Below are 18776 nucleotides of genomic sequence, written 5' to 3'. Positions count from 1 at the left end.
AGAGACCCGAAGCAGCTTTATTTTGGCAGTCTGTAACAGGCCTATGTATTCAATTTACATCCTGCCTTTCAACTGAAAATACTACCCATGGAGGCTAATAAGAAAAAATATAGGTAGATACAAAATTATAATTAAAATACCAATCAAATCACATTGATAAAAAAGGAACACACATTAACCGTTAATTTTCTTCTCTTCAGGTTAAGCCAATGTCTTCAACCATTCCTTGTAAGACAGGATTTCTAGACCCCTCACCATCCTAATTGCTTTTAATTTCCACTAGGCTAAGCATACATAGCTCTTTCAACCATTCCTCCCAGGACCTAGTTTCCAGAGTCCAGTATCTCTGTAGTCCTTTGGATATGCTTCAGGTTCCATCCTTCTTAAAATGTGGAGCCCTGAAAAATGGCCATAGGACTTCACATGTATTGAAATTCAATTACTGTTGGCAGCTTTGCGGGATTTTTAATGGAAAGACATTAAACAAATAGACAAAAATATATATGCTTTAGACCTATAGACTCTGAAATACCTCCTTGGGTCTACACAGACACACATCTCAGAAAGCTACAGCCCCACTCACCTAGCTCCCCATTCTCTAAGACCTCAAAGGTCAGCCAAATATCCTGACTTGCGGCCACATTTCGCATCTCCAGCACTTGATTTGTAAGTTCTTCTGCTCTCATGACAGGGGACACCTGCAGGGTGATTGCAAGAATTCAAGGTCAGCCAGTCCAGAATCCAAAGGGCTTGAGGTCTGTCAGGCCAGGATACAAAGTCCAACATGAGAAGATGATTTGCAGTCTATTGATATACCCAAATTAAAAATCAATTGCTAGGAAAGCAGGAGCACCGCCATGTTTCAGTGACAATTATTAACCCACACCTTTCTACTCAGTAACAAGACAGTAACTCTGGCTGCCCAGGAGATTTCCTTTTAAACCAGCATTTCTTGGACTGGTTTCTCTTCCTGCATGAAATGGTCAGGTGCTTCACATGGCCCAGTGATACCCAGAGGCAGTGATGGTTGAAAGGTTACCTTAAGAGTGACACAACAGTCGGTATTCCTCTGCTCCAGGTAAACCTCTAGAATGATATCACCAGCTTGTGAGAGCTGCAGTCAGAAAGGCAAGTCGGCCATTAGTGGCACAAAACAACAGCAGCAGCAGCAGCAATAACAAGAGGAGATAGATAGCATTTCTAGATGGCCAAAAAAGGAGTCTGAATGCCACAATGCATATGCCATTCGTAAACTGTTTTGGAAGTCAGGAACTATCTGCCACAGTATTTGTCTAACACTTATCAGAAATAGGAATGCACATAATACAGAGTGGTAGTTCCCTTACTAATATCTGATTACAGTATTACTAGGGTTGATTTATAGATGCAGATTCATCATGACTGCAACTTCATGCAAAAACATTGTTGGTTACAAATCAATCACCACAGATAAAACTCTAAGGACTGAGCATTTACATCGCCCAATATCAACTCAAACTTACAGGCTAGAATCCTGATGATGTTTTAGCCCTGTCATGCCCTTGTGCACATGAAGAAGCACATGTGCATTCAGATGCAAATTTGGGTGTTTAGTTGTGCAGAAATTCCATTCAGCAAATAGGTTGCACAGCTCCACTTGTAGAGATTTATGCCATGTAACTGTGATGTAGGATATCAGTCAATGCTTTACAAAGGGGCTGGCTCCCAAAATGAACTACAAGTTATCATGCTTTTAGTCATCCAATGATTCCAACCCCTTTAAGGACATCTTTTTGGCTGCTGCAGTTGCCAGCATACCTGCTGGGCAATATGCTGAAAAGATGGGCAGGAGGAGCCGCAGTACCTGCACGTCCCTCCAGGTAGTAATCAGACTGTTCTCCAGATCCATCTGTAACACCTGGTCTTCATCTATCTATGGGGCAGAAGAAGAAATACAGTGAACACATAGCACAGCAAGGGCTGTGTGTGGGAGGACAGGATGAGGCACAGGCATGGAACTCACATTGAAGATGTGGACATAGTTGTCAATCAGGTCCTCCATCACCTTGACCTCATGTTCCCCTTTCCCATCAGTCTGGAAGAGGCTGGGTGCAAATAGCAGGGCCAGGTTCTTAGTGCTCATCTGGTTGAGATCTGCACATTTCTGTACCCTGTCATAAGAGGTAAAAAGACACCAAGGAAACTTCATTCTTGTGCTTAACAGGAGGAGGCAGAGATGAAAGCAAAAAATCCAGTATCTGGCAAACAGCTAAGCAGAAAACTTTTAGATCTTTCATTTGCAAATATTTTCCATTTCCCCTCACACACTGATTTGATTCCCCTCTGCTGTCCATCTTTCTGATGCTGCTCAGTTCTCTCCCAATATACTCTTTGAAAGCTGGAGAACAGCATGAAGGAGTGCATGTGTCCCCAATTTGTCCCACTGCCAAGATATGTAAAAAATGTTATTCAAAAAGAGGGAATGATAATTATCTGTAAATCAGGAAACAAGTATCTGGCGGTTGTAACTTTCAGACCATGCACATTTTCCTGCCAGGCATAGACTGAATAATTGTGTGTATGCATGAGTGAGTGCAGGTATATACACGCACATGAAAAAGCGAGGAGATGTATGGATTTAACTACTTTCAATAGAGGCCCAAGAATGAGCCCTTCATACATTTATTTCAACAGACTGTGAATTTGGTACTCTACTGTTTGAAGTACCGTAGTATGTGAAGAACTTCAAAGTGATCTAGGGGACAGTTGAGGGATGAATTGCATAGCTGAGCCTGGAAAAGGTAACCTGATTGTAATTTGAGTGTATGATATACCATCTAGATGTGCCATATTCTTTTAACATTTAGAACAGGAGTAGCCAGTTTTCAAAGGCTGGGGGCTATATTCCAACTCTCAGGACCATAGAGGGCAGCCCTCTCCTGTCCCTCAGATTTTGCCCTAAAAAACCCTCAGCAACCCCACACTTGCATCCCCCACTCACCGCACCATAAAAGTTCAATGGCAACCCCAGAAGTCAAGCAGCTACATCTAGTTTTAGATAAAGTACAAAAGACCCAGAAACAAGTAGGAGAGAATTGAAAATGGCAAAATGTGCCCTCCAAGGCTTCAGTGTGCTGGTGGTGATTTTGGGAACTGTTTGGCCATTTTGGGTGGAATGGGGCATATTTTGCCCACCCCTAATTTAAAGACAACTGGAAAGGTAGGGAGAAGAATCTGAACTGGGTTTGTGGCATTACAAGAAGGAGATTTAATCTTTCCCCTCTGGATCTGTTTCTCAAATTCAGCCATCCCTAACTACTGGAAACAGATGGATGAAGGGGAAACAGAACAGGAACCCATATTTTCCCAAAAATTTTTTATGTCCATAGCTACTGACAGCATCAAAGGGAAGATTTCCAGAAGAGAAATCACACAAAGGGCCAAAATTTGTTAACCCCCTCCTAGTGCCACAGCCCTGATCCAGTCTTGCCCTCCTCATGGCTACTTTTTTTAAAACCAGAAAATAGCTCTGGTAGTTCTGATCTGTGAAACTTGAGTTGTCTGTACTTTAGTTCTCAAGAAAAATGACTACCTGGTATGTTTTCAGGTGTTACCTATAAGAAATCAAAATTGCTAATGTTTTGAATGTCTAAATGTGTATTTAATTATTAATCATAGAATAACATTTTCTGCAGTATACAGTTTAATTGAATCATGTTTTCATAATTAGAATATTAAAAGTGAACTAGGTTTATTATTATCATTGGCCATGATAACTCCAACCATAATTTTGCATTCTTTAATATTCCTCATGCTGTTGTGAAACACACATATTAGAATCTGGATTATCTGAGATGAGAATATTCAGATCAGCCATCTGGATGAGGCATTTGTTGAAATTAACTGTTTGAAATGAGCTTAGCTTTAATAAAAAATATGTGCCATAGTGGTATAGTTGAGTGTTGGTCTACAGTTCTGGAGATCAGGGTTCGATTCCCCATTTGGCCATGAAACCCATTGCATGACCCTGGGCAAGTCACATAGGACCTTATCACACATGGGGGGTGGGGGTTGCAGCTCAGATCCGCAGTCACTCCTATTCTAGTGATGCAAAGCGTTTTTCCACACCAGATCCAGAGTCACTCCTCTCTAGCAATTCGGATTGAGGTTAAAACGTCATGTTTTTCCACACCACGTCATGTTTTTCCACACCTGGTTGCCTTTCTGTTGTCCTTCCGAAGTGAGGGAGAAGAGAAGTCAGTTCGATTCCAAGCAAGTCACGTGATGCAGACTCAAGCAAAGGGGAGTGAGTGCACATTGTATTACTACATCAGAGCATACTGTGAGGGGTCAACAATTCGAATCGGCCCCCTTGCACATGCTCAGTGGGGCTCCAGACGCTGTCCTCCTTCCTTGTCCCCTCCTTAGCTGTCATCCTTCATTGGGGTCTAGGAGAAGGCAGGGGATGATGGGATAGGTGGCTGGGGGTTGCTGGGGCCAGGATCAGGATGCAGGAGCAGTCAGGGGATGATGGGATAGGTGGCTGTGGTTGCTGGGGCCAGGATCAGGATGCAGGAGCAGTCAGGGGATGATGGGATAGGTAGCTGGGCGTCCCTGGGGCCAGGATCAGGATGCAGGAGCAGCAGGGATGATGGGTTAGGTGGCAGAGGGGGTGAGATGGGGATGCAGGAGCAGTCAGGGGATGATAGGTTAGGTGGAGAGGGGACGAGATGGGGATGCAGGAGTAGTCAGGGGATGATGGGATAGGTGGCTGAGGGTCCCTGGGGCCAGGGTCAGGATGCAGGAGCAGCAGGGATGATGGGTTAGGTGGCAGAGGGGGCGAGATGGGGATGCAGAAGCAGTCAGGGAATGATGGGTTAGGTGGAGAGGGGGTGAGATGGGGATGCAAGAGTAGTCAGGGGATGATGGGTTAGGTGTCAGGGTGAAGGAGAGGAGCAGATGGGGGTCTAGGAGAAGGCAGGGATGATGGGATAGGTGGGAGGCTGAAGGAGTGGAGCAGATTGGGGTCTAGGAGGATGCAGGGGACGCAAAGATGATGGGATCGGCTGATTGGCAGAGAGAAGGAGATGGCATGAAGGAGGAGGAGGGGAATGATGGAGCAGGACGCAGGGGCCAAGGGGGGTGGCATCGGAGTGCTTTTCCACACCAGACCAAATCGTAGTGCAATCGAAGGCAGCCAGGAAGCGAATTCTCTGAAGCCACTTTTCCCCCGTTTTAACCAAAATGAGGGGTGACTTCAGAAACACTGCTGAAGCAATTTGCAAGGGGCTCCCATAGAAATCAATGGTGTCTGATAAAACAGTCCCTTTATGAGGTGAAACCGCATCATTGGAAGTGCAATCACTTCGGAATTGAGCTGGAACTGAGCTACAAAACCACCCAAAAGCTCTGTGTGATATACTCCATACTCTCAGCCTCAGGCGAAGGCGATGGCAAATCTCTTCTGAACAAATCTTGCCAAGAAAATCCCATGACAGGTTAACCTTAGGGTTGCCATAAATCAGAAATCACTTGAAGGCAGAGAAGACCAACAAGTAGTTCTGGCTAGCAAGGAGTGATTTCTTTGAGGTGACTGAGGAGGGGGAGGACAGACTAACCGATATAGGTGGCCAATCAGAGCAGCCAGGGTCCTGCGGTTGAGGGGGGGTAAGTGGTTTATCAGCTCCTTGTATCGGTCCAGTCGTTGGGTCTTCTGGGTGATTCCTGGAAGGAAGAAGCAAAGAATTAAGTTTTGGTAGATGTATACCTTTTAAATATTAGTATATATTATTTATATAGTATTTACTGAGTGACTATTGACTATATGTTCAATACATGCTAATGACATGTTCTGTGGCCTCAAGCCTTTTCCCATGTTCCTCGGCCATCCAGTTCAGGGAAGGACTCAGTTGGCAATGAGGCTTCCCTGTAGGAGATTTTACTCCTTCCAAGGCAGAGAAGATTGCCTTTGTAAACTCCTCATGTCTACCAGATGTATTCCTATGTAGCCCTGCTTCATCACTTCCCGCATTATAAGAGTGAGAGGTCAGCATAAAAAAAAGGTGAACTGAAAATCTGGTCATAGGATAATGCATTGGATGACCATTTCTGCAAATAGTGGCTCAACAATAACATTATAGTGAGCTGAGCTCTCTGTGTGAACCTCATAAAGGTGCTCATAGCAATTCCAGTGTAGCAAAAGAGGCTGTAGTACAGAGGTGGGCAACTTGAGAGATGAGGGGCTGCAGTTCAAAAACATCTGGAACACAGCTTGGAAATAATTTATTAAAATTAATTTGCTACCCAAATTTGATTTTTTTAAAAAAAAGAAAACCAACCATTTAAGAAGCTGTCATTTGAATCATTATAATGGCAAAGAGTTTAATAATTTGAGAAAGAAGTAACATTTCATGTTCTTTTAATTAGCTATTTGTGGATGATTTAGGTGGTTGTTTTAAGTCATTCTACGTTTTTTCTAACTAACTTGTTGACAATGTGCTACTGATTATTAACCAATTAATTTTATAGTCCTCACTAAAACAATTAAAAGTTCATGAATGAATTTTTGATCTAGAATCAGTATCAATGGGTTAGTGTTAAATCTAATGTTGAACTAATATCTCTTGAATGTGGTGCTCTGTTACACAATATGATGTTGTTTGCGAGGTGCTGGCAGCCTACTCATTGTTGTGTGTTTATCTGATCGTGCAGTCCTATCCTTACTTTTTATACTCACTTTTTATAAACTATCATTTGTTTATACTCTCCAATCTGTCTGTATATGAACCTATGGTATAAGACTAAGGCCTGTTACAGACTGCCAAAATAAAGCTGCTTCGGGTCTCTTTGGAGGCATGCTATTTAAATGATGCATGCATCCTAAGAATCCGGAAGCTGCACCAAAGCTGCACTCCAGTGCTTAGGAATGAAGTGTGGCTTTGGCGCAACCTCCAAACTCTTAGGACCCATGCATCATTTAAATAACATACCTCCAAAGAGACCCGAAGCAGTTTTATTTTGGCAGTCTGTAACAGGCCTAAGTTTTGTTTTAAATTGGAATTTTGTAATTGTGCTGGCCAAATGGCTGTAATAAAGTTGTTGTTGTTGTTGTTGTTGTTGTTGTTATTTTAAATCTAATGTTTCTAACTGCTGATTGCGTGGGGCAATGAAAGAGCAACATATGAGAGAGTAGCACAGTACCTGCAGCTTCTTTCCACTGAGGGTGCAAGTATGTAGTGAAGACAGGATCCTCTAGCTCCCGGAAGAACCTCTTCAGCACATCTGTCACATCCTCAATGAAATTATCACTGATGCGCAGCTTGACATTTCGGGCATCCCGACGGAAATCCTCAATCAAAAGCTTGATGCGGGACTTGGCTCCGTTCTTCCGATAAATACCTTCATGTTGCAGTCCTAACGGACAAGAAAGGTCAAGTCAGAGCCAGGCAGTGCAATTCAGGAAAGACACTTGGGGGGAAGGGATCCTAAACCCAAAACAAAGCACAGAAACAGCTGAGAAGCCTAGCATAGTATCTCAGCCAAGAATTTCTACTGAAAAGTTCTTATTTATATTTATAGATCAACTCACCCCAATGGCTGGAAATGGCTAATAGAAACAAACACTCTCTGACATAGCAGAAATACAATAATATCTAACTCAACTGATTTTGTTCTCTAGTCTTTTAAAACAACTTTAATTACTAGATATTTTAATTGAATTTTTTCTTGAGGTACAGTATCTGTAGCAGTAATGAATCCCCTGATATGAACAAAAATAAGTCAATTCAAACTTCTAGCCCCCGGACCCCTCCAGAGAAGAACTAACAGATACAACCATTTGGATTGCTGAATAAAATGAAAGCAAGCTATTCTGTTTGTGAGTCTATGATCAGGCTTAAAGTACATAGAGGCAGCTGCATGTGCATTTCTACCAGCTGTTTCTTTTCTTTAGTAAGATGATATGCTCAAGCCATATTGAAAGGGTTTATGGTACTACCAAAAGTTTCTTCTTACAAAGATGCTATCATGTAATTTTACTTCTCAGTTATCTAATTGGCTTAGAAGTCTTACCTGCTCTATATTGACTGTATGATGAAGATCAGATAATTTGCAAACTTTGATGTGCAAACAGTTTTCACTGGCACTATGCAGCTGGTAGCCAAAACTGAAATACTTTGACCTTACCCAACATTAAAATTGCTGTACTGGAAGAAACTTTGACAGACTAGCTTCTCACGATGCAATTACAGGAGAAGAAGATGCAAGCAGAGTTTCTAATTAAAGTTGTAGGAAATATTGGAAAGGCATGGGAATTGCCAGATGATATAGTGCTGTATGAACTGCCATTTTGAACTACTGTTTTAATTCTGCTTTCAGATGCCTGTGAAAAGTGATATCTCAGCAGTACTAAAGGGCCCTGCTGTGCAAGGAGCATTGGTATATAAATCTAGGAACGCTTGCCAAACTAATTTGAATACATCTAGAATCCTTCTTCTGTTATAAATAGTTATTTTCTTAGAAGCCAATACCAAAAGATTCAGAATCCACTGAACTACAATGAACTGCTATGCCTGGATCCAGGGATATCCATCCAACAAGGCAGTACTACCTGCCCTCTGTCCAATTTGGACACTAGCAATTATATTCATAGGAGTTCTGTGCACAGGAAATTCCAGAGCTCGAGCTACTGCCAGTTACTAGTGCTTAGGCTGAAACTGTGGCCAGGATTGGTAGGGATCCATTGCTAAGGAGTTTATCACATGTGAGGAATTTCTCTTAATTTCGAATGAAAAGAAAGTGGGGCCAGAATGCATTCACGTGAATTCGCTAGTTTAGCGAAATTACGTGAATGCTCATTGCATTCGAACTGGCTCCCCATTGCCCAAAAATAGCATGCCATTGCCCAAATTTGCGTGTGGCAGTCTATCATGCAATAACGTGAAACCCCATGATTGCGCTTGGACTAACTTCCCATTGCCTGAATTTGTTTGTAGTGGGTTATCACGCAATAACATTAAACCCCATGATTGCGTTCAGATTGCCATTGGATTATACTTCCAATTTCCCTTGTCTGATAAACTCCTAAGAGAGTATTTCTGTTTCTTTCAGAATAGGTATCAGTGAATAGGTAGACATGTCCCTCTGATCAGCTAAATGGCTGTTAGACAAACAGCTCCTATTATCATGGAATATTTCTTCTCCTGGTGCATTGTAACAGCAGAGAGCAATGTGAATGTGATCTTTGTTTCAAAATTCTGCTGCACTCTAAACTCCAAACTCTTGGAGAAGCAATCTGTAAGTTGAAAAGCAGCACAGCTTCCCACGTATACATTTGCAAACAACTGCAGTGAATGCAAGCAGGAAAGTTATAGGGCAATTCCACCCTGCCCCATATTGTTTTTTGGGTTCACAATAGAGCATAGATGATGATGATGACGATAATGATGGTTTTATTTTCTTATATCCTGCTTTCTCCCAATATAGGAACACAATTTTAAAAACAATGCGACATTAAAATGTGTAAATATAAAATTTAAAACACAATTAAACCATTTAAAAAATTCAAACAGTTATGAGTTAAAATAGAATATGTTAAAAATACAAACCTTAAAATTTAAATAGCACACACCATTGCCAGCCCCTATCAGTTTGCGAAAGCCTGCTGGCATAAGAACATCTTTACCTGCCGCCAGAAGGAAAGCAGGGATGGAGCCATCCTGGTCTCTCTAGGGAAGAAGGGAGTTCCAGAGCTTGGGAACAGCCACTGAGAAGGCCCTCTCTCTTGTTCCCACTAAACGCACCTGAGAGGGTGGAGGGACAGAGAGAAGGGCCTCTCTGGATGATCTCAATACTCTAGTGGGCTCATAAAGGGAGATACAGTCCTTCAAATAACCTGGACCCAAGCCGTCTTGGGTTTTGCAGATCAAAACCATCACTTTGAATTGTGCCTGGAAATGAACTGGCAGCCAATGGAGCTATTGCAACAAGGGGATTGTATGTTCCCTGTAGCCAGCTCCAGTTAACAGTGTGGCTGCAGCTCTTTGGACCAGCTTAAGTTTCTGAGCACTTTTCAAAGGTAGCCCCACATAGAGCACATTACAGTAATCCAGATGGGATGTAATCAAGGCAAGTACCACAGTGGCCAGATCTGACTTCTCCTGCAACAGGTGCAGTTGGCGCCAAGTTTTAGCTGTGCAAATGCACTCTTGGTCACCACTGATACCTGGGCTTCCAGGCTCAACCCCCAAACTATGAACCCGTGTTTTTAGGGGGAGTGTAATGCCATCTAACACACACTGAATCCATATTCCCAGATCTGTCTTTTGACTGACCAGGAGCACCTCTGTCTTGTCTGGATTAAGCTTCAGTTCGTTTGCCCTCATCCAGTCCATTGCAATGGCCAGACACCAGTTTAAGACACAAACAGCTTCCTTGGAATTATGTGGAAAGGACTGATTGAGTTGGGTATCATCAGTGTACAGGTGACATCTTACTCCAAAACTCTGGATGATCTCTCCCAGCAGTTTTATGTAAATGTTAAAAAGCACAGGGTACAGGACTGAGCCCTGAGGGACCTCACAGACCAATGACTAAGGAATCAAACAGGAAACCCCAAGCACCACCACCTGAGAACGCTCCTCCAGGAAAGAATGGAGGCACTGTAGTACAGTACCTCCAAGACCCATCCCAGAGAAGTGGCTCAGAAGGATATCATGGTTGATGGTATCAAAAGCCACTGAGAGATCCAGCAAAACCAACAGGGACACACTCTCCCTGTCTAGTTCCTTGCGTAGGTCATCTACCAAGGCGACCAAAGCTGTTTCTGTCCCATAACCAGGCTTAAAACCAGACTGACATGGATCTAGATAATCTGTCTGATCCAGAAATGCCTGGAGTTGGGAAGGCACCACATGTTCCAGCACCTTGTTCAAAAATGGAGGACTGGAGACTGGCCTGTAATTATCTAGTACAGTAGGATCCAGGGAAGGTTTTTTCAAAAGAGGTCTTCTTCTCCTATTATTATTATTATTATTATTATTATTATTATTATTATTATTATTGATTATTTTTGGACAACGGGAGGAGGCCTTGAGTAACTTACCATACTGGGTGATGAAAGCAATGCAGCTGTTCACAATGATGGGGATGCCACTCCTGCTGAGCTGCTGATCTCGCAAAGCATTCCCCTGGCCTCCAGCTGAAGCCTGGATAGCCATGCACCAGGTCGAAAAATCTAGCCGACATGTTCCTTGAAGGCAGAAGGTCCTAAAAAATAAAGAAGAGAGTGAGTGGCACCGGAAGGGCTGCTAAGCTGCTTCCTCCTGCCCTCTGCTGGTGGTGCCCATGTGACTGCCTCTAGACATTTGACGTTACTATCCACTATGGCATCAACCTTTCTTACCCTAGGATTTTATCACTTACCCCTACTACAATAAACTCTACTCCACTAGTTCAGCTACAAGTCTGAATTTCCTGCCCTTCATCTGCCCTTCTACAACACAGGAATATCATACTGCTTTATCCCTTCCCCACACTAACCCTTCTAAAATCCCTGGGACATATCCTAGCTTTTGCTTCAATATGATTTCTAAGGAGCAGATAAGAACAAAGCAAAGAGAAAGAGTATCTGTGAAAAAAAAATTAGATGGCCAGAAGAGACCCCATACCCCAGATCTGGAATTGGGTAGAAGGCTAGTATGCATCATTAGCATGCTCAGCAACAATTATTAGTTCCTATCCATCACCTCTCTAAATATCTAGCCACACTGGTGAGGGTACTATCTGCAGACAAGATCAGAGTTCATTAGGATAGCGAGAGAGGGAGTGCTTTCTGTGCAATATGAGGAAGGTACTGGTTTGAGGGTTGGATTATTGCTGCATCCACACTGCAGAAATAATCCAGGTTGACACCATGGCTCAATGTGATGGAATTATGGGAAGCATAGTTTGTTGTGGCACCAGAGTAAAGCAGTGTGGAGACAGTCACTGTCTCTGGGGACCAGGATTAGATTCCCAGCTCAATCATGAAACCCACTGGGTGACATTGAGCATGTCACGCTCCCTTAGCCTCAGAAAAAGGCAAAAGCAAACCTCCTCTGAACAAATCTTGACAAGAAAGCTCGTAATAGGTTGGCCTCAACACCATGATCTTGTTCTCATTACTATATCCTTGCTAGCAGCTTCTTCACAGAAAAGGTGGGGGGACTTGTCTGGTGTGATTATCCGAGAGTCCTTCCTCCTCACTCATCTTACCGCCCCATCTCCACGAGGACTAGCATCTCTTTCTTCTCTGCACCTTCAGCCAGGGGGACAACACCTACACAAAAGAAGAAGATGGCAAAGTTGAATATATGTCCTGTGCAATAGCTTGTAAGCCCAAGTGGGGCTCCCAAACTGAATCAATGAAAGTTCAAAAAAATATCCCTTAGTACCTTACAAGCAATGAAAAATAGGGCTGGTATAGACCCTCCCCAACCGATGTGGGGCACAGCCCTTTTTAATTTGTCAGGATAGGGACTGGACTCACTGAGCTCCTGAAGCTGCCGCAGGTTGATGCTGTCCTCAGCTGCCCCCTCTTCCCCTGGACATATGAAAAGGTGAGATTTCTGGAGGATGAAGAAACCTTGCAGCCACTGACTGGGATTTAACATGGACTTATAGCAGAGCCTGCCCACCCTCTGGAATTCGTAGCCCAGCAGGCAATGGCAACTGAGAGGGGTGAACCACTGCAATGGAAGGAAATGTCAGATCTGAAGAGGCACTTGAAATGATTACACAGGATCTATGAATGTTGGCCAGAATATGAAAGCAAGATATGGGCATACCGACTGACTGATTATTATTTGTCAGTTGCATTTCTATGCCACCTTTTTGAACAAAAAGACTGTCCAAGGTGGTTCACATAGAATATTAAACTATAAAGGACAATTTAAAAACCAACAATTTAATACTGCATAATTAAAGCAGAAATCTAATTTTTCCCCCCAATTCAGCACAAAAAATCCATACAGAAAGGAGGGGGGGGGAAGAATACTAGAACAGATGCAGCAGTAGTACAAAACCATTTTCAATATCAGCTCTGAGACTAACTGAAAGCAGAATGTTTTGTGATGCTGTCCAGTGAAACAATGTGAATATACTGAATGAGGCAATTAAAGCACATTTGCATCTGAATAACAATGCCTTCTGTTGAGGTTTACTGCATGACAGCATGGCTGTTCTGTTGTTGACCTGTGGGAAACTGTTTTAAAAGCACTTTTTTAACTAACAGGAAAAACTCCTTTGATGCTTCTGTTACACTCTTATTCCATGTGTGAACGGTTAATTGTGCCCTTATGCAGATTTTGGGTGATTAGTGGGCATACTGTCTAGTTGTGGAGTGATCAGGAGAGTTCCAGCCCCTGTCACTGTAACATGTGCTAATGCCCTCTCTTTCTTTCTCTCTCTCTCTCTCTCACATACACACACACACCTGAATAGCAAGTATATTCCCAAGGGAAGCCTCTTCATCTAGCCTTTGCATTTGCATGGTGGTTCATGCTTGGTTGGTGTACAGTAAAGGAGAGAGCAGAAAGAGAATGGGAGATAAAGGCGGCTGTGGGAGGTGAGCAGGGAGAGTGCTCACAGAGACAGACCTGTGATCAAGGCAGAGGAAAAGTTTGTGGGTCTCTCACTGTCCAGTTTCTGTCCCCCTGGAAGGCCCTTGTGGGACAGCCCTGGAGCAATCCAGCTTCCACAGGAATGCATCTCCTCCTCCCAAACCTGCCACCCCCTCTGCTGCCTAAACTCCTCTTGGAGCTGAGGGACAAAAGGGAAGGGAAGGCTGGAGACTTTTTCAAGCACAGTTGTGCGTGTGTGAGGGAGAGGCGAGGATAATGTCTTGGAGGAAGTGGTGGGCAACTGCTGTATGCTATGACACTATACAGCCTTATTCCATGACAAAAAAAAAGAGAGGGGGGGGGCAGCGAGACAGAAGCAGCTTTCAGTTTACATCCCATCATCATGTATGGATGCAAGAGCTGGACAGTGAAGAAAGCGGATACGAAGAAGGTCAATGCATTTGAGATGTGCTGGAGAAGAATGCTGACAATACGATGGGCAGCCAAAAAGACAAACAAATGGGTCCTTGAACAGGTCAAGCCTGCACTTGCCCTGAAAGCCAAGATGACCAAATTTTGAGGCTGCCATACATTGACCATATCATCAGAAAGCATCAGAAAAGACAATAATGCTAGGAAAGATAGAGGGCAGAAGAAAGAGAGGAAGGCCGCATGCTAGATAGATAGACTTAATGAGGGAGGTCACAGGCATGAATTTGCAGGACCTGAGCAGAACAGTGAAGGACAGCAGGTCTTGGAGATGTCTCATCCATAGGGTCACCATGAGTCGGGGTCGACTTGAGGACTGTTAGCAACAACAAATGCCATTGAAGCACATCCATTCTATTACAGACAGAGACAATTGTAAATGTGTGCCTTTTGTGCTGCTGGAAAAATCTGTTTGGCAAAAGCCACGCTTTTACAACCATCTCCCTCTGGAGGGAGAATGGCAGTACGTACTATGACATCATGTGGGGGGAAAGCAGAAATCTACTTTTATATAGCTGCCTCTTGTCTTTTTTTGTTTGTTTTGTAATGTGCTAATGCCCTTAGTGCAAACAGATGCTTTAATTCTGCATTGTTAATGAAGGTGTCCAAGGTAAGAAAACAATCCCATCTGAAAAGTGTTTTTACAGAGAACAAAATTGTCATTGGATAGGATCCTTGTATGATAAGGCTCTACATTTCAAGCACTACCATGTAGGCAGCTTACTCTATCCTTGTGAATGATAAAAGAATACATGGATAGGACAGAAGGATACATGATTGTGGAAAAATAAATGTTTGATACAGGGCTACAGGGAATTCACAGGTGGGGTCAACTTGTGATGAATCTACAAGGAATCTCTACATAGGACAAATTGGCTACTGTTGAGCGGGCCATTTTTCACACATACTGACTTGCTGTAGGCTGCAGCACCTGTTTCTTGCGAAATAAGAAGTGACCAGAATATCACTTCCTTTGTGGTTTTATTAGATTTTTTTTGGGGGGGGAAATAAAACAAGAGGAAAGGCATTTGCGTTGCAAGAGATGTGTGTTCCTTGGTGGCTTCTGGAGTTGTAATTCTCCCTTTTAAAAAAACAAAAACAAAAAACAAATAACATGTGAGTCTAGAAGGGGCCTGGGGTCTACACAAATGAACAGAATGGTAGTGGTGCTTATGGCCCATGGGCTGCATGTTTCCCAATTATGATACAAGGGAAATGGGCATAGTATAAGGTAGGGATATAAATCCCTGACTATTTCTTTTTCTCATGTGAGAACAAATAATAAAGAAATTTGTTAAAACTACAAATAAGTAGTTTTCTTTCTGCTGTAGCAGAAAACAAATATCCCTTTCCCTGTATTCAGATGTACTGAGGTATTGCAGATAAATTGTTCTGTGGAGGAAAGCACCTTTTTTGCACAAATAAGTTGTTTTGTGTGTGAGAGAAACAGATTTCCTGTACAGTTAACCATGCTTTCTGCACAAGAAACCCATTTTCCTGAAGTGAAAACAGGTTTTTTTTTTGCACCTCCATTCCATTTTATTATCCACAGGATAATTCTGATACTAAACTTCAGGGTGTTGAATATCAGAAGAACAATTTTTTCCTGTTTGAGAGGAATTCTTTCTTTATAGAATGTTCCTACCTATGTGGAAACCCGTTGTTCAATGCAAAAACAATAATTTTGAATGTTTTCACCATCCTTTCCAGAACATAAGCAAAAACCGCGTCACAACCGTGTGGTCAGTGAATAGGACACCTGGATGCCAGTAATAGATAGTATAGATGGATAAGTGATACTTATGCTCAGGAAGTACATGGATAACTCAGTGACTTTAGACTACCAGCGGAGAGCTGGTTTTGCCTGCCATTACCTTCCCAATAGCACTGGCCCAGGACTGCAGACTGTCTGGACCATCAGCCCCGAGCTGTTGTACTCGTTCATTGTTCAGATACAGCTCCAGTGTGAAGCGGAACCTGTTGACAGAAGAAAGAGGGGTTATAGAGAGTGCCTGTCCTAATCAAGCAACTGCAACACTTTTACTCAGCTAAGACATGAGATCCCAGCACTAGTTCTCTCTTTAATTCTCTTGCTTTCTCTGTTGCCCCTTCTCTCCTTCCACCTCACATTATTTCCCAATAAAGATCTTATCCCTTACCCAGTATTTTTGCTGCTGGTCACAATTCTCCCCAGGAGAGAAAATAACATTTTTCACAGAACAATTTAGATTGAGAAAATTGTGTAGGCACAAGAGTAAACCTCTGTTACTCAGTGCCCTGGCCCCAGACCAAATTCTACTCCATCCCAGCTGGGGTTAAAACAAACAGAGTTGTCAGGAGAAAGGAGATACAGTAATAGGGTTCCTGCACCTTGCCCAGTTTGGCCTTCAGGAATGCTGTGAAGTCAAAGACAGAAGGAGATCAAAGGGCAAATGCAAGACAAGACAGTAGATGAGTTTTGGTCAGCCTAGCCAGCAACCTGTCTCCAGCAGTGTTCAGCCAGATGCCTTCAAGAAGTCCACAAACATATTATGAACTAAAGAGTCTCTTGTTGTTCCTGACAACAACCATTCAGAGGTGTACTGCTTCTGAACATGAAACTAGTCTGCTGATTTGCTAATTTTCTCATCTACTTTAATATGAGCAATACATTTCAAATTAATTCACTGTCCCCAGCAACTACTTAAAAAAATAAAGCTGACCATAGCCTGGAATACAACCAAAGAGGAATCTTCCAGGATTTAATTAAAGTAAAAGCATCCTTTTTCAGTAAATAACACAAGGATTTTCTAGGTTACACTAATGCAAAATAACATTAGAGCAGGAATTAGTAGCAGGAATGCATACCATGAAGCAGAAAGATCTGACTTTAGTTCCCCACTATGGAAAACATCACAGACTTGGAGCATTACTAAGTAAGGTCAAGGGTGAAAGTGCAATGGCAGGCTTAATGTTGAACATAAAGAAAACAAAAATAATGACCACAGAAGAAATACCTAAATTCAACCTAGAGAAGGAGAAAATGAAAATAATTAAAATGTTTCCGTACCTAGGACTAAGCATTGATCGGAACGGTGACTGCTGTCAAGAAATAAGAAGACGACTAGGAATGGGAAGGGCAGCTATGAAAGAACTAGAAAAAAGCACTGAAGAGTAAAGATATACATCTGAACACTAAAGTCACAATTGTCCAAGTCATTGTATTCCCTATCGTGTATGGATGTGACAGATGGACAGTAGAGAATGCAGACAGAAAAAAAATATCAACACATTTGAGGTGCGGTGTTGGAGAAGAGTGCTGAGGATACCATGGACAGCCAAAAAAGACAAATAAATGGGTCCTTTAACAGATCAAGCATGAAATCTCCTCGGAAGCAAAAATTATCAAACTGAGGCTGTCATACTTCAGGCACATAATGAGAAGGAGTGACTCATTAGAAAAGACTATAATGCTAGGAATGGTAGAGGGTAGTAGAAAGAGACGAAAGCAACACGCCAAATGCATAGACTCAATCACAGAGGTCACAGGCATGAACTTGCATGAACTAACCAGGGTAATGGAGGACAGGGCATCTTGGGAATGTCTCATCCACAGGTTCACCATGAGTCATGGTTGACATGAGGGCAGTTAACAATAACAAGAGAGATGGTTACCTTTTAAACAGAAATCTATGCAAGAGACTGGATTAAGTGGCCCAAAATCTTTAAAAATGTTGCAGCTATCTTCATCTTACATTTAGAGTGTGTGTGTGTGTGTGTGTGTGCGCGCGCGCACACACACACACACACAATTATATGACACCAAATACTGAAAAGCCAGAAACGTTCCCGAAAGAGGATGATGAAGTGTCAGAATGTGATTTCCAGAGAGGTAACTGCATTAATCTGTTGAAGAAGTATCTTATAACATGACAGCTTGAAGACTAATCAGTTTTATTTGGCATAAATTTTCATACACATTTGGTGTTTTTTTTTTATACTGGTTTTACTGTTAAAGAACAAATAAAAACTCCCACTTCTGGTCGTTACTGAGTATTTTAGATGATGATTTTATTGCTTGAATTATATTTTTAAATGATGTTATTGTTTTATTGTAAACATTTTAGATGTTATTATTGTATTATGGTTGTAATCCCACCTCAATCCTTTGGGAGAGGCAGAAAATACAAATAAAGTTGATTATTATTATTATTATATTAATTATGCCATTTTTAACTTATATTTTAATATTAGTAATATTTAATTACTTTTGTTAACCTTTGTATTGAAAGTTTTCATTCTGGCTTTTAAAATTATTGTAATCTGCCTTCAATCCCATTTTGGGAGAAGGGCAGGATATAAATCCTTTAAATAAACAAACAAATAAATGAAATAGGATACAGTTATGGTACAGATTAATTAATTAGATGAATATGATAAAGTAGGTTTCAGTCCACAAAAATATATGCCAAACAGAATCTGTTAGTCTTTCATGTTCCACTAGATACACTATTGTTTTTGCTATAATAAGATTGTATGATCTGTCCTTTCAGCTAACTATGGCGGGTTATAGACCGCCCATTTGGGGCGCTCTGCACCCGCCCCTTTCCCCGGTGTATCGGGGCCTCAGCGGCCAGAACGGCAGCCGCTGATGCCCCGATCCGCCGCTTTTCAGGCTGCAGGGAAGCGGCAAAACGCCGCTTCCCCGCAGCCTGAAAAGGGGTGTCCTTG

At 42.3% G+C, this 18776-nt stretch overlaps 1 protein-coding gene across 7 annotated transcripts in view; it reads right to left on the bottom strand.

Moving 5' to 3' along the window:
• ARAP3 (ArfGAP with RhoGAP domain, ankyrin repeat and PH domain 3) overlaps positions 1-18776 on the bottom strand; it is a 67668-nt gene that overhangs the window by 12964 nt on the left and 35928 nt on the right. For all 7 annotated transcript variants that reach the window (XR_006103653.1, XM_042464765.1, XM_042464764.1 and 4 more), the window contains 10 exons: positions 15941-16043; positions 12506-12704; positions 12232-12295; positions 11081-11244; positions 7180-7392; positions 5598-5703; positions 2003-2150; positions 1844-1912; positions 1040-1114; positions 584-698 (listed from right to left, as the gene is read on the bottom strand). Coding sequence is in view for 6 of the 7 variants with exons in the window: in XM_042464765.1 (XP_042320699.1) it covers positions 584-698; positions 1040-1114; positions 1844-1912; positions 2003-2150; positions 5598-5703; positions 7180-7392; positions 11081-11244; positions 12232-12295; positions 12506-12704; positions 15941-16043 (1256 nt within the window). In the remaining variant the exon portion in view is untranslated. The remainder of the gene's footprint in view (positions 1-583; positions 699-1039; positions 1115-1843; positions 1913-2002; positions 2151-5597; positions 5704-7179; positions 7393-11080; positions 11245-12231; positions 12296-12505; positions 12705-15940; positions 16044-18776) is intronic.

The sequence above is a fragment of the Sceloporus undulatus genome, chromosome 4, assembly GCF_019175285.1.
Source record: "Sceloporus undulatus isolate JIND9_A2432 ecotype Alabama chromosome 4, SceUnd_v1.1, whole genome shotgun sequence".
In the NCBI taxonomy this organism is placed as follows: Eukaryota; Metazoa; Chordata; class Lepidosauria; order Squamata; family Phrynosomatidae; genus Sceloporus; species Sceloporus undulatus.
Note: the sequence above shows the minus strand (reverse complement) of the source record. Positions and strands in the feature narration are given on the sequence as shown.